Here is a 22,781-nt window from a genome sequence, read left to right on the forward strand (position 1 = left end):
AAATCTCACTTGGTCATAATGCTTGATCTGTCTGAGATATTGCTTTAATCTTTTTGCTAGTATGTTATTTTTTAAAAATTATATCAATGTTCATTAGGGAAACTAGTATATAATTTTCTTTGTTTTTGCTCTTCTTGGTCCTAGTTACCTTTTTATGTTTCTCTCGAGTTCTACTCAACTCTTCTATTTTCATTAAGAATGTGTGGAAGTCTTCTATTTCATTGAATATACATTTTTTCCCTTGAAGCATTATACTCAGTTTTGCTGGGTATATGATTCTTAGTTGTAATCCTATCTCCTTTGCTCTCTAGAATAATAGATCTCAAAGGCTTCTTTGATGTGGAAGCTACTAAATCTTCTTATCCTGATTGTGGCTCCATGATACCCAAATTGTCTTTTTCTAGATGTTTGCAATATTTTCTCCTTCATCTGAAATTTTGGCTGGGAAATTCCTGGGAGTTTTTATTTGGGGATTTTTTTTCAGGAGGCAATCAGTGGATTGTTTCAATTTCTATTTTGCACTTTGGTTCTAGAAAATATAGGCAGTTTTTCTTAATTTTTTGACAAAGGATATCCAGGCTCCTCTTTTTTTTTTTTTTAACCATGGCTTTTAGATAGTCCAATAATTTTTGTAATAGTATTTTCTTTTTCCAAATACATGCAAAGATAGCTTTCAACATTCACTTCTGCCAAACATCGTGTGTGTGTTCCAAAATTTTCTCCCTTCCTCCAAGATACTGAGCAATTTGATGCAGGTTAAACATGTGCAATAATTTGAAATATTTCCATATTTGTCATGCTGCGCAAGAAAAAGCAAATCAAAAGGGAACAAATCATGAAAAAGAGAAAAACAAATAGCAGCAGCAAAAAAAGGGTGAAAATACTATACTTTGATCCATATTTGGTGTCTATTGTTCTCTCTTTAAATGCAAATGGTACTTTCCACCCCAAATCTGTTGTAGTCCAATATTTTTTTTAAATGATATTTATTTGTATTCATTATTTCCACTTTTTAATAATAGCTTTTTATTTTACAAAATATATGCAAAGACATAAGCAAATATATGCATATATGTAAAGATATATGCAAATTTTTCTCCCTCCCCTAGACAGCAAGTAATCCAATATAGGTTAGACATGCAATTCTTTCAATACAGTACAGTGCCTTTCAACATGGTGGGTGCTTAATTATTGTTTGTTTAATTAAATTCAACTACAATTCTTGTACTGTGTTGTGTGATGCCATATGTTATTTCTCAGGGTAGGTTCTTTAGGCTCATTTTAAATACAAAATTTAAATTGTTAAAACTGCTTTCAGTCTAAAGACAATCAAGAAAGGAAAGTCCATTATACATTAAACGGTGATTCCAAAAACCTGATTACATCAACAAGTGCTTTTTTATTTCTGTTGAGTGTATATATTTGTTGTCTTCTTTTGTTCCATTAATAATCTCATTCCTGGATAATTCAATTTTTCCATTACTCAAGTAATAATAAATATTTTGTAACATAAAGTTAATATAATAATAATTAATGAAAAGAGAACTTAGAGAAATCTTTTAATTTGTTGATTAGAAATTGAGAATTGAATAGAGAATTATGGAAATTAGATATGAAAATCTAAGGAAAAGTTGTCATGTCATAGAAAATAGCAATCAGTAAATCTATTATTAGTAAATGCTTGTTATTAATATTGCTGCAACCTTGTTTTCTTTGAAGGACATCATTGCCTGCCCCAATGTTTACTAGAAGTGATTTCAGTGTGTGGAGTATATTAAAAAAGTGCATTGGCTTGGTAAGTTTGAATTGTCTTATTTTGAAACATGAAGATTAAAAACCTATTTATTTTTACCTCTTATAAATGTAAGACTTGTAGTCTCATAGTAACTTGGAAAAAATGTGTATTATAAACACATATCTATCCGTCTGTCTATCTTCCTTCTTCCCTTTCTCTTCCTTCCCTCTTTCCTTCCCTTCCCTTCCTCACTTCTTTCCTCTCCCCCACCCTCCCTCCTCTCTCCATCTCTTTCTCCTCCTTCTCCTTCTTTCCCTACCTCCCCCCCCTTCCCTTTCTTTACTCCCTTTTTCCTCCCTTCCCTCCCTCTTTTCCTCTCTTTCTCCTTCCTTCCCTCTGCTTTCTCTCACTTCAATTCATCTTACATTTAGCTATCAAAATGATTTTCCTAAAGCATAAGTCTTCCAATAAAACTCTCTTCCTGGGTTTACTCCATGTCTATTATTTCCAGCATCATAATATAAATTGCTTTGTTCGGTATTTAAAGTTTTTCACAATTTGATCCCTTCCTAACTTGCCATTGTTTCTTACTATTCTCAACTCTAGGGTCCTGTTATATTAATCTATTCCTTTTCTTTTCATATAACATTGCATCTCCTTTGTACTGACTTCTCTCTGACATGGAATACCCTCCTTATTCACTTGTGTTTCTTAGTTTCCCCTAGTTTCCTTCACAAGTCAATTAAAATCTTACCTTACACAGGAGATCTTTCCTGCTGCTAGTGCTTTGAACTAGCTCTTTGAATTACTTTGTCTATAACTTTAGCACACTTTTGTATTTTATCTCGCCCATTAGGATGTGAGTTCCTTGAATACAGATTTTTTTTTTTAACCTCAGTGTTATCAAAATTTAATAGAGGTTCTGACATAGTAATGAGACCCTGAATTAGGGTTTTGGCTATATTAATTGAAAGAAAGGGTTAGCTTTAAGAGATATAGAAGTAGAATTGACAGGAGTTGGCAACTTATTGGATAAGAGGAGTGAGTATTATGTTGAGTCAATTTTCAACTCTTAAATTCAAGTTTAATAACTTGAATTTAAGTTAATTCAACTTAATTGGGATTAACTGGCTGTGAGCAAGAATAATAGTACAGACAGAAAAAGGGAAATTAGGAAGATGAGGTGAGTTTTGAGAGAAGATGATGAGTTTTATTTGTTTGATATGTTGCATTTGTTTATGAAATACACAGGTGGAGATGTCCAGCAGAGGATTGTAGGGGTTGGACTGGAGCTTAGGGGGTTTATGGAGCTTACATATAAAGACTGACTTTATATGTAAATTTGGGATTTGTTATCTGTACAACTATGATAATTGAATCCATGGAAACAGATGAGATAAGCTAGAGACAAAAGAAGGTATAAGGATATGACCCTTGAGTATACCTACAGAGAAGGATGGGATTTGAATGATGGTTCATCAAAGAAGTGGTCAAAGCAAGTTAGAAGAGAATCTGCAGAAAGCAATGTCATGAAAAACCAGTTGGAGAAAATTTCCAGGATAAAGATATGATCATCAGAGTTAAATACTTGAGACACTTGGTTTATTCACAAAGGGGGAAAAGAGTAAGAAAGAACTATTGCGTTTAGCAATTTAGAGATCACTGGTTAGTGTGCAACAAGCCGGAAAACATAAGTTACTTAGGAATGAATTCCTTATTTGATAAAAACTGCTCGGAAAACTGGAGAAAAAAAGTCTGGCAGAAATTAGGCTTTGGGCAACACTTTATGCCACATTCCACAGTACATTCTAAATGGTGGGTAATAACTATTAAAGAGCATGAAATTTAAAATTAGAAGAGGAGCAGATCATGTACCTCTTATACCTATGTATATATGTTTATATGTATACATGTCCAAAAAGACATTACACAATATAAATGGCCAAGGATATAAATAAACAGTTCTTAAAAAAAGAATTATGAGCAAAGTATTCAACAATATTAACAACTACATGAAAGAGTACTCCAAATAACTAATAATAGAAATACAAACAAAAATAACCTTGAGGTTTTATTGACAAAGAGAAAAAGATGGTAATACTAAGTGTTGAAGGATTTTGAGAACACTATTGATAAAGCTGTGAATTAGTACAATCATTTTGGAAAACAGTTGAAAATTATGCATAACCCCTTGCTAGGTTTATATTCCAGGAAGGCCATTGATAAAAAGAAAGTCTATACATATTAAAATATTTATAGTAGCACTTTGTGATGGCAAAGAATGGGAAACAAAATAGATCTCCATTGATTGAGGAATGACTTAATCAAATTTGATATATGAATGTAATGTAATGTTATATTGCATTGTAAGAAATGAGTACAAATATCATAAGTACAGAGAAGCATGAAAAGATCCAAATGAACTGAGGCAGAATAAAATAATCAGAGCCAAGAAAGCAATATACACTGGAACTATGTATAGTGTACCTGCATGGAATAACCACATAGACATCAAAATAAAAATTAATATTGCAGAATTACTTAGAATAATTATGGCTTGAAAGGAATGATTTGATAAGACATCTTCATTCTGTCCCTTTTGTTGAGTTGGGAGGTCTACAGTTGTGGTATATTAGTCATATTTTCCTGCCTTTTAGATGTGTCAGTGATGCTGATTTTTCCTCCCTTTTTCCCATTCCTTCCCTCCTTCCTTTCTTTCTTCTGTATTCTCTCTCTCTCTCTCTCTCTCTCTGTATCTGTCTCTCTCTCACCTCTCTTTCTTTTATGGGGTAGCTCTCTGAAAGAGAGAAAGGAAGGGGGAGCAAAGCCTTGAGAAACTTAGGTGATATACAAAAATAGGAAAAATATCAATAAAGACTTTCTTTTTTTAAAAAGCCATTATGAAGCTTGCCTTTATGAAGCTTGAAGACAGAGGCTTCAGTGGAGTAATAGCGTCAAAAGTCATAGTGCCAAGGAGTCGAGAAATGAAACTTTTAAATAGAGGCAACAAGTATAGACAGCTTTTAACAATTCAAGCCCTTATCATATCTAGCTTGGGCTAGCATTAATATTCTACTTCATCTTCCTAGATCCAGTATTTTTCCTTTCTAATCTGTCTTCTCTTTAGCTATCATGTTCTGTTATGTTCATGTAACTATCATGTCACTCCCTACCTCAAGAAGCTTTAGTTTTTATCTGTTCTCTCTCTAGGATAAGATGCAAATGCCTTCTGCTTGTCATTTCAAGCCTTTCATAATCTGGCTACAACATTTTTCAGATTGATTAAATATAACCTTATCTCATGCACTCTGTATTGTAAACAAATAGCCCTTATACTGTATCCTTTATATGATATTCTAACTCCTATTTCATTGCACAGGCTATTCTCCATCCTCACCACTGCCACTTGGAACATTTAGTTTTATTCAACACTCAGCTTGTCACCCAATTGAGACCTTTCTCTGTTCCCTTTCTCTCAGTTGTTACAATTTTCCTCTAAATTATTTTGTATTTATTTTGTTTATATTGATCTATATGCATATTGTTATTGTAGAATGTAAGCTTCTTGAAGACAATGTCTTGTTTTTTGTTTTTAACTCTAGCTTCTAGTGTGGTCCCTGGTACATGATAGATACTTAATATTTGTTTAATTTCTTAGAGTTTAGCAGTGAAATAAAAGAATAATATCGAATGATAACTTGAGGAACAAGGAGATTTTTTTTTTTTTTAATGAATGAAGGTTTGTTTTTTGTTTTTTTTTTTTTTAAAAGCCACTATCACCAGAAAGGTGGTAATTTATTATTTTCTTAATGTAGGAACTGTCAAAAATCACAATGCCTATTGTCTTCAATGAGCCATTGAGTTTCCTCCAGCGGATTACTGAATACATGGAACATATATACCTCATTCATAAAGCTTCTTCGCAAACACATCCCTTGGAAAGAATGAAGGTAGGCAACTTCAATCTCTTTTTACCATTACCCTTTTAATTACTCTTTTAACACTGGGCTTTATTATATGTAGAAATTTTCATTTTTAAAGAAATTATTGTAATTATTGCAATTCTTAACAGTTGTCAGGGCAAAAATCCAGGAATTTCCTTTTTGGGATATTATAAATAAAGGAAAGAGAGTAGATTAATAAGTCTTGGGATATAGGTGTAGTCCTATTAAGAGTTGGGATTAGGAACTAGAATGGATAAGGAAATATATTTGATAGTGTAGAGTATTGTACAAATTTGTAAGGCTTTTATTATTTCAGTATTTTGAAATATAAGATTTCATGTGGATACTCCTTTTGTGGGGTACAAACTACAACTTTTCTCTGCTTTATCATTTATATCTATTTCCAAATTTCCCTCAGGACCATGACATGTATTGAAAAGTTTTGTTTTGTTTTATTTTGTTTTTTGTCTGAGGCAGTTGGGACAATTGACTTGTCCAGGGTCACACAGCTATTAAGTGTTAAATGTCTGAGAACAGATTTGAACTCGGGTCCTCCTGACTTCAGGGTTGGTGCTCTATCCACTGCACCACCTAGCTGCCCCTTGAAAAGTATTTTTGATATAATGATATGTTTCTTAGGAATATTGTCCCCTTTATGAGCAAAAAAAAAAAAAAAAAAAAAAAAAAAAAGCCTCATTTTCTTTTTTATTCATTTCTCTCTTAAAAGGTAAGTAATATGCTTTATCTTTAGTACTTTAGAATTGTGGATGGTCAATATGCAGATCAAAGATCTTAATTCTTTTAGAATTGTTTCCTTTTTAAACCAAATTGTTGTTGTTGTTACTCTGTTCACTTTATTCTCCATCAATTCATAGAAATCCTTCCAGGTTTCTCTGAAACTATTGCTTTCTCATTTCTTACTGCCCACTAGCATTCTATCACATTTACATGCTATGATTTGTTCATTTATTTCTCAGTTTATGAGCATCAAGTCAGATTCCCATTCTTTGCTACCTCACAAAAAGTTGTAAATGTTTTTTTATATTCTCAGAATTTGTTTTACTTAGAACTAATCTCTCCCTAAATCTAACTTCTCTTTGCTTTCCTTTCCCTCTCTTTCCTTTTTATTTCCTTGTTATGTAAAAAACCAGTGGGGTGTGTGTGTGTGTGTGTGTGTATGTGTGTATTTTTCCCCTCTTTGCTCAGTTCAGATAGTAGTGAAGTTCAAGTATCTGGCACTCCTTCCTAAGCTCTCCTGCTTGTTTATATAGATGTTTACTTGTATACCCTGATTATGAATTATAATTTTTCTCTAACATTCTTCAGGAACCCTCGTATATTCTGCTTCTCTCTTCATTCTCTTAAAATTACCAACTTATTACAAAACAACTCCCAAATCTTATCTAATTAGACTACCTCTGTGACCCTTGAACATAGGGTTCAATGGGGACACTTGTATTATCAGCTCCCCAAATTTGAATGTAAGCATAAGCAGTTTATCCTTACTTAGTCTCTAATCATTCATTGTTCATCTCTTTTTACTTTCTTATGTTTCTCTTAACTCTTGTGTTTTTACGTCAGAATTGATGTGCATCTCTGGTTTTCTCATTAGGAATGCTTGGAAGTCTTCTATTTCATTTATGATTTTTCCCCCCTTGTCAAATTATATTTAATATTCTGAGTAAGTTATTCTTGGCTGTAAGCCAATATCCTTTGCCTTCTGGAATACTGTATTTAAAATTCTCCTTTCCTTTATAGTTGTTATTATTGTTATTCAGCCATTATCATAATATCTAGCTCCTCATGATCTTGTGAACCATAACACACCAGTGCTATCCATGGGATTTTCTTTGCAAAGACCTTAAATTATTTTCAATTTCCTTCTCCAGTGGATTTTTTTATAATAGTGGCATGTGTGATTCTGACTGTGGTTCCTTGACACTTGAATCATTTCTTGTTTGCTTCTTGTGTTTTTCTTTGATGTGTAAGATCTGAATACTGGCTCTGATGTTTCTGGGAGTTTTTATTTGGGGGTTTCTTCTTCTACTTTATCTTTTAGTTCCAAGCGATCTGGGCAGTTAATTAATTAAAAAAAATTTTTTTTTTGTTCTTTTAAATTTATTTAATATTTTCCTTCAATTACACTGAAAACAATTTTAGAAGAAAAATTTTAGTTTAAAAAATAAGAACATGCTTCACTATGTATTTAGACACAATAAGTTTCTTCTCTAGATGTGGGTAAGATTTTTCATCATAAGTTCTTTAGAGTAGTCATGGATCATTGTTGTGCCCAAAATAGCAAAGTCATGGTCAGTTTTCTTTTAAAATTTCTTGAAATGTCATGTTTAGGATATTTTTGGAGGGGGGGTCATTTAGATAGTCTGATGATATTATTTTCTTCTTGATCTGTTTTGCCAATTATTTTTTGAAATAACAGATTTTTTCAATCTTTTTTTAAAATCTTTTTTAATATTTCTTCTTGTTTCATGGAGACAATGGCTTTAATTTGCTCCATTCCAGTTTTCAGAGTATTTGTTTTTTGGGCAAGGTTTTGTTCCTCTTACTTCAAGCAAGTAATTCTCTTTCCAGTTCTTTCTTCCATTAAAAATTTTTTTTTTCCATTTTTTCCTCAAGTACTGTCATTTATAAAAACATTTTAAATCATTAAGATTTTAAAAACATGTTAAATCTTGAAGAAACCAATACTGTGGGTAATAAGGCCAAAACTCTCCCAAATTCATCTTTAAATAACTAAAAAACAATGACTTAAAACAAATTCTGGAGTGACAGAACCAACAAAAGAATAGGGTGAACAAGTTTTCTAGCCAAAGAAAACATAGCAGGTCAGCAGGTCAGCAGGAAAGGTTTGTCTCACTTGGGTAAAAGGGGAGCATAGTCTAATGCAAGCCACATCTGGGTAAGCCAGAAGCAGAATGTACCTCAGCAAGCCAGCAGTGAGGCATTGTACTTGCTAGCACAGTAGGCAAGTGGAGACATGGGCTCCAGTGTATCGAACTACTAAGAAGGCCCCTGAGATCGTGACACAAGAAATTTGAGACAGTGCTCCCTCCAATCCTGGAGCAAAATTCATCTTTAATAAAATTAAAAGTCACAAAATAGGCCAGATAATGAGCAAAAAACAAACACACACGCACAAAAAACTTGACTGCAGAAAATTACTATGGTGATAGGAAAGATCAAAACACAAATTTAGAAGATGACAACAATGTCAAAATATCTGTTTGTGAACCCTCAGAGAAAAATATATATTTGTCTCAGGCCCCAAAAGAACTATTGGAAAAGCTCAAAAACATTAAAACATTAATTTAAAACATTAGCAATGTAGAAGAAAAATTAGGAAAAGAAATGAAAGTAATTCAAGAAAATCATGAAAGAAGAGTATCAACAGCTTGGTAAAGGAAACACAAAAAAGAATGGAAAAAGATATATTATTGAAGAAAACAATTCCTTAAAAAGTTGAATTGGCCACTTAGAAAAGGGAGGTACAAAAGCTCTCTGAAAAAAATAATTTCTCAAAAAATTAGAATTGAGCAAGCTAATTACTCCATGAGACATCAAGAAACAACAAAACAAAATTAGAAGAATGAAAAAAATAGAAGAAAATGTTAATTATTTCATTGGAAAAACAATTGACCTGGAAAATAGATCCCAGAAAGATAACTTTTTAAAGATTTATATTATATTTTTAAAAATTTTTTTTAAAAAAAGAAAGGAAACCAAAAGAAGACAAAACAAAACATTGTCAGTTGCCCAGCAAAACATCAGGAAGGATCCAATATACAGGAAATTGACAGTTCAAGAAAGGATATTTAATAGAAAAAATTATATTCAATAAGCATCCATCTTTTCTTTGCTTCTTTGAAGATTGTTCCTTTGTTCTCTGCTGTTCCTTTGTTCTCAGCTGCTGCTCACCTTTTTTTCATTTTATTCTTTTTTTCTCCTTTCATCTCTCCCATCTCCTCCAGGTAGGCTATCATTAAGTAAGGAGAGACTTTTATATACACATACATACACATATCCTTGGTCCCTTCACCCCCACATATCTTTCCTACCCTTGTTAATGTTTTGATTAAATTCTTCTCCATAACTTGCCTTGCTATTACTTAATGGATCTCTCCTTTGTCTTTTCCCCTTACCCTTTGCTTCCCCTTCTGTCCATCTCTTCCCACTTTTTTCTTTATAGATTTTTAAAGGGTGCTATACCTTTCATGGCATATATGTAGTGTTGCCTATTTAACCCATTCACAATGTGAGTAGGTTTTTAAAACTACAACCCTCAACCTGCCTTCCCCCTCTAACAAGCTTCTGTGTCTATTCTTTGGTACCTCATTTGTATCGCCTAATCACTATTTTCCTCTTAACTCTGCTTCAGTTTTTCTTTTGAACTACCCAATTGTTGATGTCAATCATAAACATATGGTATACATATCTATGTTAAAAAAACATAATTTGTCCATATTAAGTTCCTTGAAGTTGATCTTTGATATTGGCTCTTATATGTTAAATTTTCTTTTTCTTTTTTTCTTTATTTTTCTGGTTATACATGTATATCAATATTTTAAATACGCATTTCTTAATGAATCATGTTGGAAGAAAAAAAATCAGAACAAAAAGGGAAAACTGTAAGAGGGAAAAAAGCAAGAAAAAGAAAAAAGTGAATATATATTTTAAAATTTCTATTGAGTTTGGATTTAATTGATAAAGTCCTGAATTTGCAAATTTATTGAATCTCCATTTTTTTTTAATCAATGTTACAGATAATTTTGTTGGATATAATATTTTTGGCTGTAAGCTTAGTTCTTTTGATTGCTGGTTTACATGATTCTAGGATCTGCAATCTTTTATTGTCCCTGCTGCTAAGTGCTGTATAATTCTAATTGTAACTCCAGCATATTTGGATTTTTTTTTTTTTTTGGTCTTGTTTCTTGCCAGATTTTCTCTTTGATCTTGGGGTTTTGAAATTTGGCAATAATATTCCAAGGTTTTCCACAGAAGATCTCGTTGAAGTGATGATCAGTGAATTTTTAAAAAATATTTCTACTTTCCCCACATGTTCTATAACTCCAGAACAATTTTCTTGGATTATTTTTTGCATTATTGTGTCAAGATTATGGGTATAAGTTGACTTTGATGGAATTAAGAAGTGAGTAAAAGGATTGCATTGGGAGAAAAGGGTAGAGAGAGGTAGAAAGGGACAAATTATCTCATATGAAGAGACATAAAAGACCTATTTTTATAATAATGTAAGTGGGGCGGTGTGGGATAACACTTAAACCTTAATCACAGTGGAATTGATTCAAAAAGGAAAAAAAGATGGTAGGGTACTGATAGAAGAGAAAATGGATTGAGGGAATTTGTTGTTAGAAGTATAACTACTGGGAAAACATGAAAAGATATAGCTGAAACTAGGTATAGACTAACATATATGCCATATGCCAAAATAATATTAAAAGAAATACATAATTTAGACAGAGGGTGATCCTAGAAACAAATGTGAAGAGCCAGATATAGTTTACTTGTGAGATCTGTGGAAAAGAGAAACATTTATGACTAAACAAATGATTGAGAACATTTATGAGATATAAGTAGAAAATTTGGATTATATTAAATTAAAAAGGTTTTATACAAGCAAAACAAAAAAACAAGCAAAAGATTTTATACAACAAAAATAAGAAAAACAGAAAGCTTGAAAACAAATTTTTATAGCAAGTTTCTCTGATGATGGCCTTTATTTCTCAACTACATAGAGAACTGAATCAAATTTGTATGAGTACGTGTCGTAATTCCCCAATTGATAAATGGATGAAGGATATAAAGTCATTTTTCAGCTGATGAAATCACAACTAAATATGAAATAATGCTCAGCATCAGTTTTAATTAGAGGAAGGCAAAGTCAAACAACTCTGCAGTACCATTCATACCGATCAGATTGGCTAATAAGACAGAAAAGAAAAGTTGGTTCACGTTGGAGTGGATTTGGGAAAACTGGTGCACTAAAGAATTATTATTGTAGTTGTGTACTGATCCAGCCATTCTGGAGAACAATTCAGAACTGTGTCAGAATGACTATAAAACAGTGCATATTGATCCAGCAATACTATTCTGGTCTTGCTGGACCAGCAGCAAGGCCTTTATCTCAGGGAGATCCCAAAGTAAAGGGAGGAGGAAGGAATGAAATACTTATAGCAGCTCTTTGTGGTAGTAAAGAATTAGAAATTGAGGGGATCCCTTTCATAAAGAATGGCTGAACAAGTTGTGGTATATGATTGTAATGGAGTACTGTTATAAGGAATCATTAGGATAATAATTTCAGAAAAAAATTGTAAAGCTTTATATAAACTGATACAAAGTGAAGTGAGCCGAACTAAAAGAACACTGAATACAGTAGCATCAATATTGTACTGTAATCCCTTGTGATTTAGCTAATTCTCAGCAATGATCCAAGACATTTCCAAATGAACAATGCTATCTCCAGAGAAAGAATTGATGCATGTTTGAATGCAGATTGGAGCATATTATTTTTCACTTTTCCCCCCATGTTTTTTGCATTTTCTTTTACAATATGACTAACATTGAAAATGTTTTACATGATTACCTGTATAAGGATGGAGGAGGAAAGGGAGAGAAGAAATGAAAAAAAACTACAAATTAAATCTTTTTCAAAATTAATGTTAATATCTTAACATGTATTTGAAAAAATAAGATACTATTGAAAATTTTAAAAATTAATGTTAAAAATTTTGTACATAATTGGGAAAAAATAAAAATTTTAAAACAATTTTAAATCTTGAAAAAAATCTTTATTTTTCAGGAATTCATTGAATTTGTGTCTAACCTGTGTTTTTTTTTTTTTTTTTTTTTTTTTTTTGAGGCTTTGCTTGTTGATATTTCTGAGTCATTCTCCTGTTTTTGTGTTTTGAGTGTCTCTGTCACCATGAGTTTTTATTGATGAGGTTTTTTTTTTTTTCTTGGTTGCTCATTCTCCTGACTTCAGACTTAATATAACAGATAGGTTTTGTTACACTTCTGGAGGAAAGGTCTAGGCTGGTCCTGTTGTTGCTTTCTTAGCGTAATGAGTGTTATAGTCAAGATCTCTGGGACAGTCTGAGGACCCATAAAATTTGAGTGCTCCCTGATCCAAGGCAGTTTAAAAATTGCTTCCCTAGTCTGAACTCCTTAAGTTCCAGGCCTAGGTTTGGGTCTAAGCAAGACCACACTCCTGTGATCAAAGAGATAGAAAGCTCTGCTGCTTCAGAGTAACACAATTGTAGCCTCTCTTTTAATCTGGAACTTTTGCCCTACTTATTCTTCTATAAGCTTTGAATTGGGCTAGATGTTGAAACAAAGACCCTGCACTGCTTTTGGGGTGTGAACCACATCAGTGATGCTTGCTTCTGAATTTCTTCCTGTCCCAGTAGTCCTAACCAAGGCATTCCAGGGCAGAGATCCCTTTCTTGGGTCCACCCTTACATCTGTGATTCAAAATTGGGAAAAAAATTGGGAAATAACACCAAAACTGGCAATTTGCATGAACTCTTGTATTCTGCATGGATTCCCTGGTGTAGGTCTGAGAGTTCATGTTTTAATATACAGCCTCTCTGGATTTTGTTCTCTCTTTTTGTGGCATGCTTCTGGCCAGATCTTGTCTTCTACCATTGCAGAACTTTGTGTCTACTTCCCTATTCTTACTTGGCTTGGATAATTGACACTCAGTGACTTTTTCTGGATTCTCCATCAGAATGTGGTCTGATGGCTTTTTCTAGATGTGTGTGAAGGAGTATTTTGTTGAGTAGAAGGACAGGAGAAAGTTCATTTTATTGTTTACTTCTACTAGAAGTGTTAGTCTTAAAAAAACTGAAAATAGAAAACTGAGAACTCACTTTAAGAGGAAAGAATGAAATTATATGATTGTCTCCCAATACTGTATGTTTTACTTACTAGAAAATATCCTCATTTAATTCTGTGGCTTACTTACAGGCTGTAGCTGCTTTTGCAGTTTCGGCTGTGGCTTCTCAGTGGGAAAGGACTGGTAAACCATTTAATCCACTACTGGGGGAAACATATGAATTAATCAGGTAAGAACTAAAGAATAAATAAATGGTACACATCACTAGTATCTAGTGGTTAAAATTTCCTTAGCAAGTGAAAAAAGTGTACTGTCAACATTTTCCATTTCAATTAAATAATTATTAATCAAAAGATCTTATTAAACATTTTGAACTCTGTAGAGTTTTCAGGGCAGCTAGGTGGCACAGTGGTTAGAGCACTAATCCTGAAATCAGGAGGACCTGAGTTCAAATCTGGTCTCAGACACTTAACACTTCCTAACTGTGTGAGTCTAAGCAAGTCACTTAACCCCATTTGCCTCAGCCCAAAAAAAAAAAAAAAAGTAGTTATCTCTCCTAGATATCAAATGTTGTTAGCAAAATATTAAAGGCATAGTAATTCATAATAGAAAGGCAGACAGTGGGTACTAATATAAGTTGAAGTAACTTCATCTTAATTTATACATCCAAATTTATACTTCCAAAAGTAATTAATTTAATGAATTTTGTGAAAAAGAAAGAATAGGGTAGGTCTATACTACACAGTAATATATCATAAATACAAGGTACTGAGTTTTGCCATTTATTTTAACTTTTCACTAATAACAGTCATCTGTTTGCCTCCTTGTTATTACCTCCAGTTTTTAAGTAGTCATATGAAAATTAGTGAATTTTTTCTAGAGTACTAAACTTCTTGGCTAACTTGAATGCTAGAGAAATAAGCAAGAACTATTTGAGTGCCAGTGTGCCCATTGTCTAGTATGCATTGTAGAGGACCACTTTAAAAAAATACAAGATGTAATTCTTGCCCTCAGAAAAGTTCTGAATAGGTTAGAAGACACAAAGCTAATATTTATTAAATTACCAAGATTTTTCTGGTACTTTCTGCCATTTAGCTATGGGAACTTTCATAAGCCCCTTAACTCACTTTGAGCTTGATCTCTTCAACAGTAAAATAAAGTAATTTGACCAAATGATCTCCAAGACATTTCTAGCTCTAAAAGTTTAGATAGCAAGTGCAAAATTGTAGGTTATGAACTTCAGGTCCTATGTTGCTGTTGCTTAGCCATTGCAATCATGCTTAACTAAATGTGACCTCATTGGAGTTTCTTGGCAAAGATTTTGGAGTAGTTTGCCATTTCCTTCTCCAATTCATATTACAGATGAGGAAATTGATGGAAAGAGGATAAAATGACTTGCCAATCACAGCTAATCAGTTTCTGAATCCGGATTTGAATTCAGGGCTTTCTTACATTAAACCTAGAGCTCCTTCTTCTGAGCAACCTAGCTGTCCATGATGTACAAATTCAAAAAAGGACATATCCTACTGTCGGCCACTACAGTAGCCTACCATTGTCCGAGAATTTGGGAGAAAATATTGTAAGAGAAAAAGTCATAGAATCACAGGTTTGGAGCAGGAAGGGATCTTGGAATTTACTGATTCCAACTTCCTTATTTTCCTTCCTTTCTTCTTTCCATCCTTCTTCCTTCCTTCCTTCCTTCCTTCCTGTCTTTTCTTTCTTTCTTGTAAATCCTAAAGTGTTGTGTGAATATGAATTATCATTATTTATACAATTTTTATTATTTTACCATAATGGATTAGAGCCAACCCTGTAGACAGGATGCCCTGATCAAATCCTTTTTGTGAAATGGACTGGCCTTGTGACCAAAGGCATATCGTTTAACATCTTAATGCACCTATAACTCTTAAATTTTAAATGAATTGCTGATCTCTAAATGAATTTCCCACAACAGTAAAAGCACAATTCAGAATAAACCAGTTTTAAAAAGAATTTTTTAGTAATTGAGAATGTTATAGTATCAGTCATTACTCTAAATATCAGTTCTTATAGAATAGGACTATAATATATACTTCTAGTAGATTGTGTTAGCTGGGCGAGGTAGAAATAAAAAGAAAAAATCTTTGACATCATCTTGTTTTCCATTTCTTCTAGATGTGAAGTGTACGATTTTTGGCTAATTGAAATTTTAAATTGGGGAGAGGGAAGATTACCTATTTTTGGCCCATTTTGTTCACATAAAACAGTATTATCATATATGAAGGCAATAATAAATATCATATTTTCCAGTTCTCCTCTGCTTTTTGACCAAGTCTTTAATTTTTCTGTAGCCCTAGATGGTCCAGCTGACAGCCTTTCTGTGTGTACAGCTAGTGTTTGAATACTGTCTTGATTTTTCATCTGATTTGGATACTTGCTGGCACAGAAGAGCTGAGCAGCTGCTCTTCAAATCTCATTACCTTTTGAGAGAGCTTGAGTAGTTAACAAGAATACATTGTACATGCTCCAGTGATCATTTCATTATGGATAGTAGAGTTCAGCATGTGATCACAATCATATTTTGTTAGAACTGGGAAAAGACCTTAGAAATCCAACAGTATTGTCTTATAGATGAGGAAACTAAGGCCCACAGAGAGGTGTGTGTTTATACGTTTGTATTCATGGTACTTATTTTCTAAGTATTCCTTCCTGACTAGACTTTCTTTCCTTTTGACTTACTGCTTATAAATTTGATGCCATTTATCAAACATTTTATTAGCATTTTGGTCACTAAAAAGCAAAATGGAAAGAATATTTTTTATTTACCATATAATTAGTCATTTTAGAGAATAGGTTTTTTTTTTTTAAAGGGATGAAATATTCACCAAAGCTTGAAATGTTTAATAAAGTACGACACCTAATGGTTAACTTCACAGACTTATTTTATTGAACTAGATTTCACAGACTGATAAAATTTTTGTTCCATTTTGGAAAGCAAAAATCACATCATGATTTAATTTTTAGTTTAAACTTTTATCAAAGAATGTCTTTCCATTTAATTTTTCATATAAGACCTTGAATAATCTTTTTAATATGGAGGTAACATAAATAAGCTAAGCCATTTACTAATGTCATTTTTCTCTACAAGTTCCTCTTTTATAGCTAAAAATATGCTTTCTTTTCTTGGCTTATGAGCATTCATTTTGTAAATTATATCCTTTGGTAGACAGGTTTTTTAAGTCTCATGTTTAAACTTTTTCCTCTCCACAAAATAGTTCTAGTTAATGACTGGAAGTTCTAATTCTGGTTAAGTTAGTAATTATGTGGTTTAGCTTGTATAATTTTTAATGACTGCAACTGTGGGTGTATTCAGAGTACCTGAACAATTATCAACTGACATTCTTATTGAGAGAAGATTTAAAAAATTATGTCCCTAGCCAGAAATATATTGGACTATAAGAAATTCCATGAGAATAAGTTCAGGCATGTTCTAAGAATTGCTGAAGAAATGCTATACAAGGAAAGCTTTTTAAAAAAGTAATATGGTTTCTTGAACAGTAATGGGGCTTTGGCTTTGAATAGCTTCAAATCTTTAAATTCAATGTTTTAATATTTTAGTATACCTACAGCTGTTCAGTTTTAGGTGATTTTGATCTTCATTGAAGTTATAGATGTCTAATTCACTAGTTCTAATCTGTTCTTCTCTTTTATCCATAAGCCACTTCTTACTACAAATTCTTAGTTATCCTAATATAACAAAATACTAATTCCATGAAATATACCTAGGGGTCCATGTTGAGAGCCTTTCTTATTCCTTTCCTTCTCATGTTGTCACATTTGTTTCATGTTCTCCTAAGGTAAAATAGTGATATGTTTTGTCAGCATGTTGCCTGATTATACAATTTGTTGACAGAAAATAATTATGTATTAAACATTTCTGGCAAATAACATTTCAATTTGGAATGATAGAACACATGTGCTTCTACTTCCCACTCTGCTTATTTTAAAGGACAAAAATTGTGATGTGTCCTAAACAACCTGAAATGGCTTCAGTTTACCACTGCCTGCTAACTGATGGAGTTGTGCAAATTGGTGTAGATTCAATTTTTGTTTTGATTTATGGGTTGACCTTTATTTGTTTCAATTTCAGTAACTGATTTTGTAATTGACTGAATTAATGAGGACCTCTATCCTTTCCATATCCCTCTTCCCTCGCCCCCCCCCCCTTTTTTTTTTTTTTTGTTTTGTTTTGTTTCTAGGGATGATTTAGGATTCAGATTTATATCTGAACAGGTCAGTCACCATCCTCCCATTAGTGCATTTTATTCAGAAGGTCTCAATCAGGACTTTATCTTTCATGGCTCAATCTACCCCAAATTGAAGTTCTGGGGGAAAAGTGTAGAAGCAGAGCCCCGAGGAACAATTACACTGGAGCTTCTCAAGTAAGTATTGGATAATTTAGTGTTTGTGTCTTTCCGCTTAAAAGGAAAGAAACGAACTATTTCTTTGAAAGATAATTTGTTTAATAAACATCTCTGTCTTGTATTTGATTGCCCTTATAGTTTGATGGGTTAATTCATCTACTCTAACTTGACCTAGATATTGTTAAAGATAAAACACTTAAAGATAAAAATACACTTTGTTAGATAAAAATCCTTTTTATTTGAGATACTTTGTTAGATTTTCTAACACTGAAAATTAACTTAAATACAAATTTTGAAGTCATGTGATCTAGATGATCACTTAGTCTGAAGAAGTTCAAATGTCTGGCTACTCAGGGAATTTCTTATTTTTTTTTTGGTATGCTCTTAACATTCTCTAATTATTTGCTTACTATAAGCAAAATTTTCTAATTTAGTGGTGAATATAAGGTTAGATAATTTCCTCATAGCCAAAAGTATTAACCTAGTTATTTGAGTACAGCAATATAATTTTAGAGACATAATCAACATAATAATTTCCATCAAATTAGCAAATATTTATACGGTATATTCAAAGCATTGTTCTGGATATTTAGGTACATACAAAGATAAATTTAAAAATGGACTCTTATGTGAAGGAGATTATAATTTAGTAAATAAGATAAAACGTACACAAACATCATAGTCTACTTGAATTATAAAAGAGGTATAATGGAATTTGAGAATTTGGAATAAGGAGTTTCAGGTTGGGAATTATATCAGGTTTTTGGAGGATGTGGATATTAAACTGTACCATTCCAATAGGTAGTAAATATTAGTGTGAATATCAGAAAGCTCAAGGCATTTGGAAAACAGTAACTAGTCCAAGTTGATTAAAACAAAAGATTTGTAATTAAAGATAGAAAAGTAGATTTTGAAGTGCTTCGAATATCAGACTAATAGTCAGGAAACATATAAGTATTTAGTATATGCCAGACGTTGTGCTAAGAACCAGGAATACAAAGAAAGGCACTCCCTGCCTCCAGCATCCTACTCTCAAGGAGCTCATAGTCTTAATAATATACAATATAAGTAGAAACAAAAGTTTAGCAAGATAAATTGGAGATAATCTCAGAAGGGAAGGCATTAAGATTAAAGAAGATTTGAAGGAAGCTAGGAGGCAGAGACGAGAAGGGAGAAAATTCTAGGTAAGAGATACAGCAAATCAAAATGCTCAAAGCTGGGAAGTGACTCTTGTATTGATGCTGGCCTTGCAGCAAGAAGGCCTAGTGATGCTGGAAGGCCAGCATCATTAGCATATGTGATGGAGAGTAATGTGTAAGAAGACTAGAAATGTAGGAAAGGACTAGGTTACGAAAAGCTTAACAACAAGGGTTTTACTTGAAATACAATGGAAAATCACTGAAGAGTTCTAAGCAGTAGAAATCAACTAGAGGTGTTTAAAATTTAAAAAGATAAACCTAACTTTAGTGCATGACTGGTATTATTGCAAGGAGAAACTAGAAATAAGGAGATTGATAAGTCAGTTATTTCAGGAATCTAGGTGAAACGGATCTTAGCAGGGACATATTTTGGTGGCCTACTCCACATCCCATCTTATACATAAACTATTATCCTCAAGCTTTGCTATAACAGGACTCTTTCCCACGTATATGTATTTAGCCAAATATATCAGTGGTGGCCTGTCTCCAAGGACATTTACTTATCACCAGTACCAACAAGGCATATAATAGACAATCTTTTCTATGACATTGTCCAAGATCAGGCACCTTGAAAATAGTTTTCAGGGGGAGGGTCTTGGCCCAAAAAAGAAAAATGTTTTTAGACAAATGTGTAACTATAATCCTTTAGTAATGCTTTTTATTCACAGTTATTATGGTTAGAGACGCTACAAAAATTTTATCCACTTTGACAGATTTTAAACCATCCTTGTACCCAATCTGGATAGCTTTTGAATCCATGCTTTATAGTACACATTTGTTTTGAAGTTACAGATAACATAGTGGGGTTTGTGTTTTAAGAAGTAGACTATCCCTCATTGTAACTCCAGAATCCCATGATCTAATTTTTGCTGATAATTATAACTGTTAAAGGAATTTAAAATTCTTATTGATTGATTGGTTTATGATAGCATCACTAGAAATACAGACTGCTCTTTTTTTTTTTCCTGGTCCAAGGGACAAAGTTGATTGTAATTGTAATGCCATTATGACAAGCTATCTAAATTCCAAGAGAATTTAGCAAAGAAACAGAAGCAAAGAGACACATGTGCTTTTTCTTGTTTTAGATATGCTAATTTTATACCTCAGAGGTGGGACCAAGGAGTGGTCTCTGGAATTTGATTCTATCTGACAGTCAACTGCTTATTTTTTAAGTCTAGATTTCATTAGTTTCTTCTTCTCCAAGAAAGGTCCTATTTTAATGGACCAGGCAAAAACAGCAATAAGGGCCTGAACTGGAGTTATAGATCAGGACATAATCCTATTCTCAGTTATCATTAAATAGATGGTCCCTATCCTATGGAAGTATACTTATATTAACTATTGCAAGTACACTTTATTAACTGAGTTCACTATAAATTTTTCTCATCTAACTTCAAACTGGGACTTCACTTCTGCACAACAAACCTTTTATTCTTCCCTGAATGACTTTTTATTATAGTGTTCACAGTGGCCATTACAAATCTCTCTCATGTAGGATTAAAAGAAAAATAACTAAAGTGTGTGTAGTAAAGGTAGGATTTACCATTTTGAACTTGATGGGACAGTTCCTTATACTTCCAAGTATTCACACCAATGAACACATATAGTTCACATATGAACACCAATGAACACATATAGTTAACACATAGTTAACCACAATATGAGTTTTGTTGAGTGTTTCTCTTTGGACAACTTTTATAGAAAAGCAATTTTCCTTTGTCTCATTCTTATTTTATTGCTTATTAACTTTCCTTGACATTTAAGTAAAAGGCTTTGTTGAGGTTACAAAGGAAAGAAAAAAATAAATTTCAAACGAATGCTAAATAAATAGCCCCTATTGAGGGAGTTCAAAGAAATATTGTACTCTTCTACAGGGTTTAAGCTGATTATGGTTTAATTCTGTTTGAGATTTTGTCCCTTTGTGTCATGCAGCGAGTTCACTTTTCTGATCTCTGACTTGCTTATATTTTTGACATCTTTCACAGACATAATGAAGCCTACACGTGGACAAATCCTACCTGCTGTGTACATAATATAATTATTGGCAAATTGTGGATAGAACAGTATGGAACAGTTGAAATTTTAAATCACAGGTAATAGAAGAAAATTTGGGGCTTAAAACATTTTTCTCGCTAAAAGTTACTGTGTATGTCTTCATGTAATGATCAGTCAAGATACTGGCATGATTGTCTTTTGTTATTCTAGAAGGAACATAGGAATAACTGAGTTTAAGTCCCAGCTCTGACACATTTAACCATGGCCACGTCACTTAAACACTCTGAACCTCATTTGTAAAATGTGTATAATTATATTTATACTAACTCCATCACAGAGCTATCATCAAGGGAAATTCTGTGTAAATCTTCAGCGTGTTATTTTTAAAGAAAAAGTATTGTTGATTCTTATTTTTATTCTGTTGTCTTAAACTGGTACATCTGTCATGTATTACTTTACTTTTGCATCTTATAAGTCTAGCATAGGATAAGTGCTTAAGAAATATTTGTTACATTTGATTTGTGATTGCCATCTTAACAGTTATGCAGTTTTAATATTTTTATCAAATCTTGAATTGGTTAATCTTGTTTTATTTTGTTCTTCAATTCAGCAAACACTTATTGTGTCAAAATATATATAAAACACTGAAGATACAAAGATAAAAAATGGACAACATTTTTAGTAAAGGAGATAAGATGTACACAGATTAATACAAATTAGAAAATGATTCAGTGTTTAAGATCAAAGAGTGTGACATAAGAGGTTGTAGGAAAGAGGATAACTTAAAATTGGGTGCATCATGGAAGAATTTATACTGCAGAGGGATCCTAAAATAGGCATTGAGGTAGAAGTATTTCAAGATATAGAAATGGGAGGCAGTGAGAGGTAATCTGCTCTGGTGAGATTTGGAGGATCTAAGGAGTAATATTATGGGGAATAGAAAATGAAAGACAAGAGGATAAGATCAAGGAACAAGAAATAACTAGTTTTTACTAGCACACAAAATATATGAAAAGGATTAATGTGAAACGAGACTAGAGAGGTAGTTTGAGATTAGATTGTAGAGGAATGCCAAATTAATAAACTTGTCTTTTATCCCATAAGCAATGGGGTTTTTGAGCATGGGAAACTGATTTTGGTAGTGGTAACTTTCACTAGTTTGGAGAGGGGAGGCACAGAAAGCAGAAACAGGTTATGAGACTGTTTTAATGGACCAGGCTAAAAAGATAACAAGGGCCTGAACTGGAATTATAGGCCAGGACTTAATCCTGTTCCCAGTTCCCATCATTAAATCCCTATCCATTTTGCCATTTCCTATCCTATTGCAAGTACACTTATGTTAACTATTGCAAGTAACCTTTGTGAACTTGGGTACACTATAAAATTATCTCATTTAACCTCAAACTGGGACTTCACTTCTGCACAATAAACCTTTTATTCTTTCCTAAATGACTTTCTATAACAGTGTTCACACTGGCTATTACAAAACTCTCTTATTATGTTCTTTCTTCCCACTCCCTCTCAACAGAAGACCTTGCTATATACTTTATTGGGGGAAAAAAATAGAGGGTTTCCTTTACAAACTTCCTCTCTACTCCCACTCCGTATCTTCAATCTCTAACCATCATCCCTCTTCTT

General features: G+C 32.8%; 1 protein-coding gene across 5 annotated transcripts in view; it reads left to right on the top strand.

Annotated features, from left to right (window-relative positions):
* OSBPL2 (oxysterol binding protein like 2) overlaps positions 1–22,781 on the top strand; it is a 106,293-nt gene that overhangs the window by 53,732 nt on the left and 29,780 nt on the right. For all 5 annotated transcript variants that reach the window (XM_012539649.3, XM_003757624.3, XM_012539650.3 and 2 more), the window contains 5 exons: positions 1,720–1,795; positions 5,551–5,685; positions 13,678–13,775; positions 17,785–17,967; positions 21,134–21,241. In XM_012539649.3, the coding sequence (XP_012395103.1) occupies positions 1,720–1,795; positions 5,551–5,685; positions 13,678–13,775; positions 17,785–17,967; positions 21,134–21,241 (600 nt within the window). The remainder of the gene's footprint in view (positions 1–1,719; positions 1,796–5,550; positions 5,686–13,677; positions 13,776–17,784; positions 17,968–21,133; positions 21,242–22,781) is intronic.

This window comes from Sarcophilus harrisii, chromosome 2 (genome assembly GCF_902635505.1).
Source record: "Sarcophilus harrisii chromosome 2, mSarHar1.11, whole genome shotgun sequence".
NCBI lineage: Eukaryota > Metazoa > Chordata > Mammalia > Dasyuromorphia > Dasyuridae > Sarcophilus > Sarcophilus harrisii.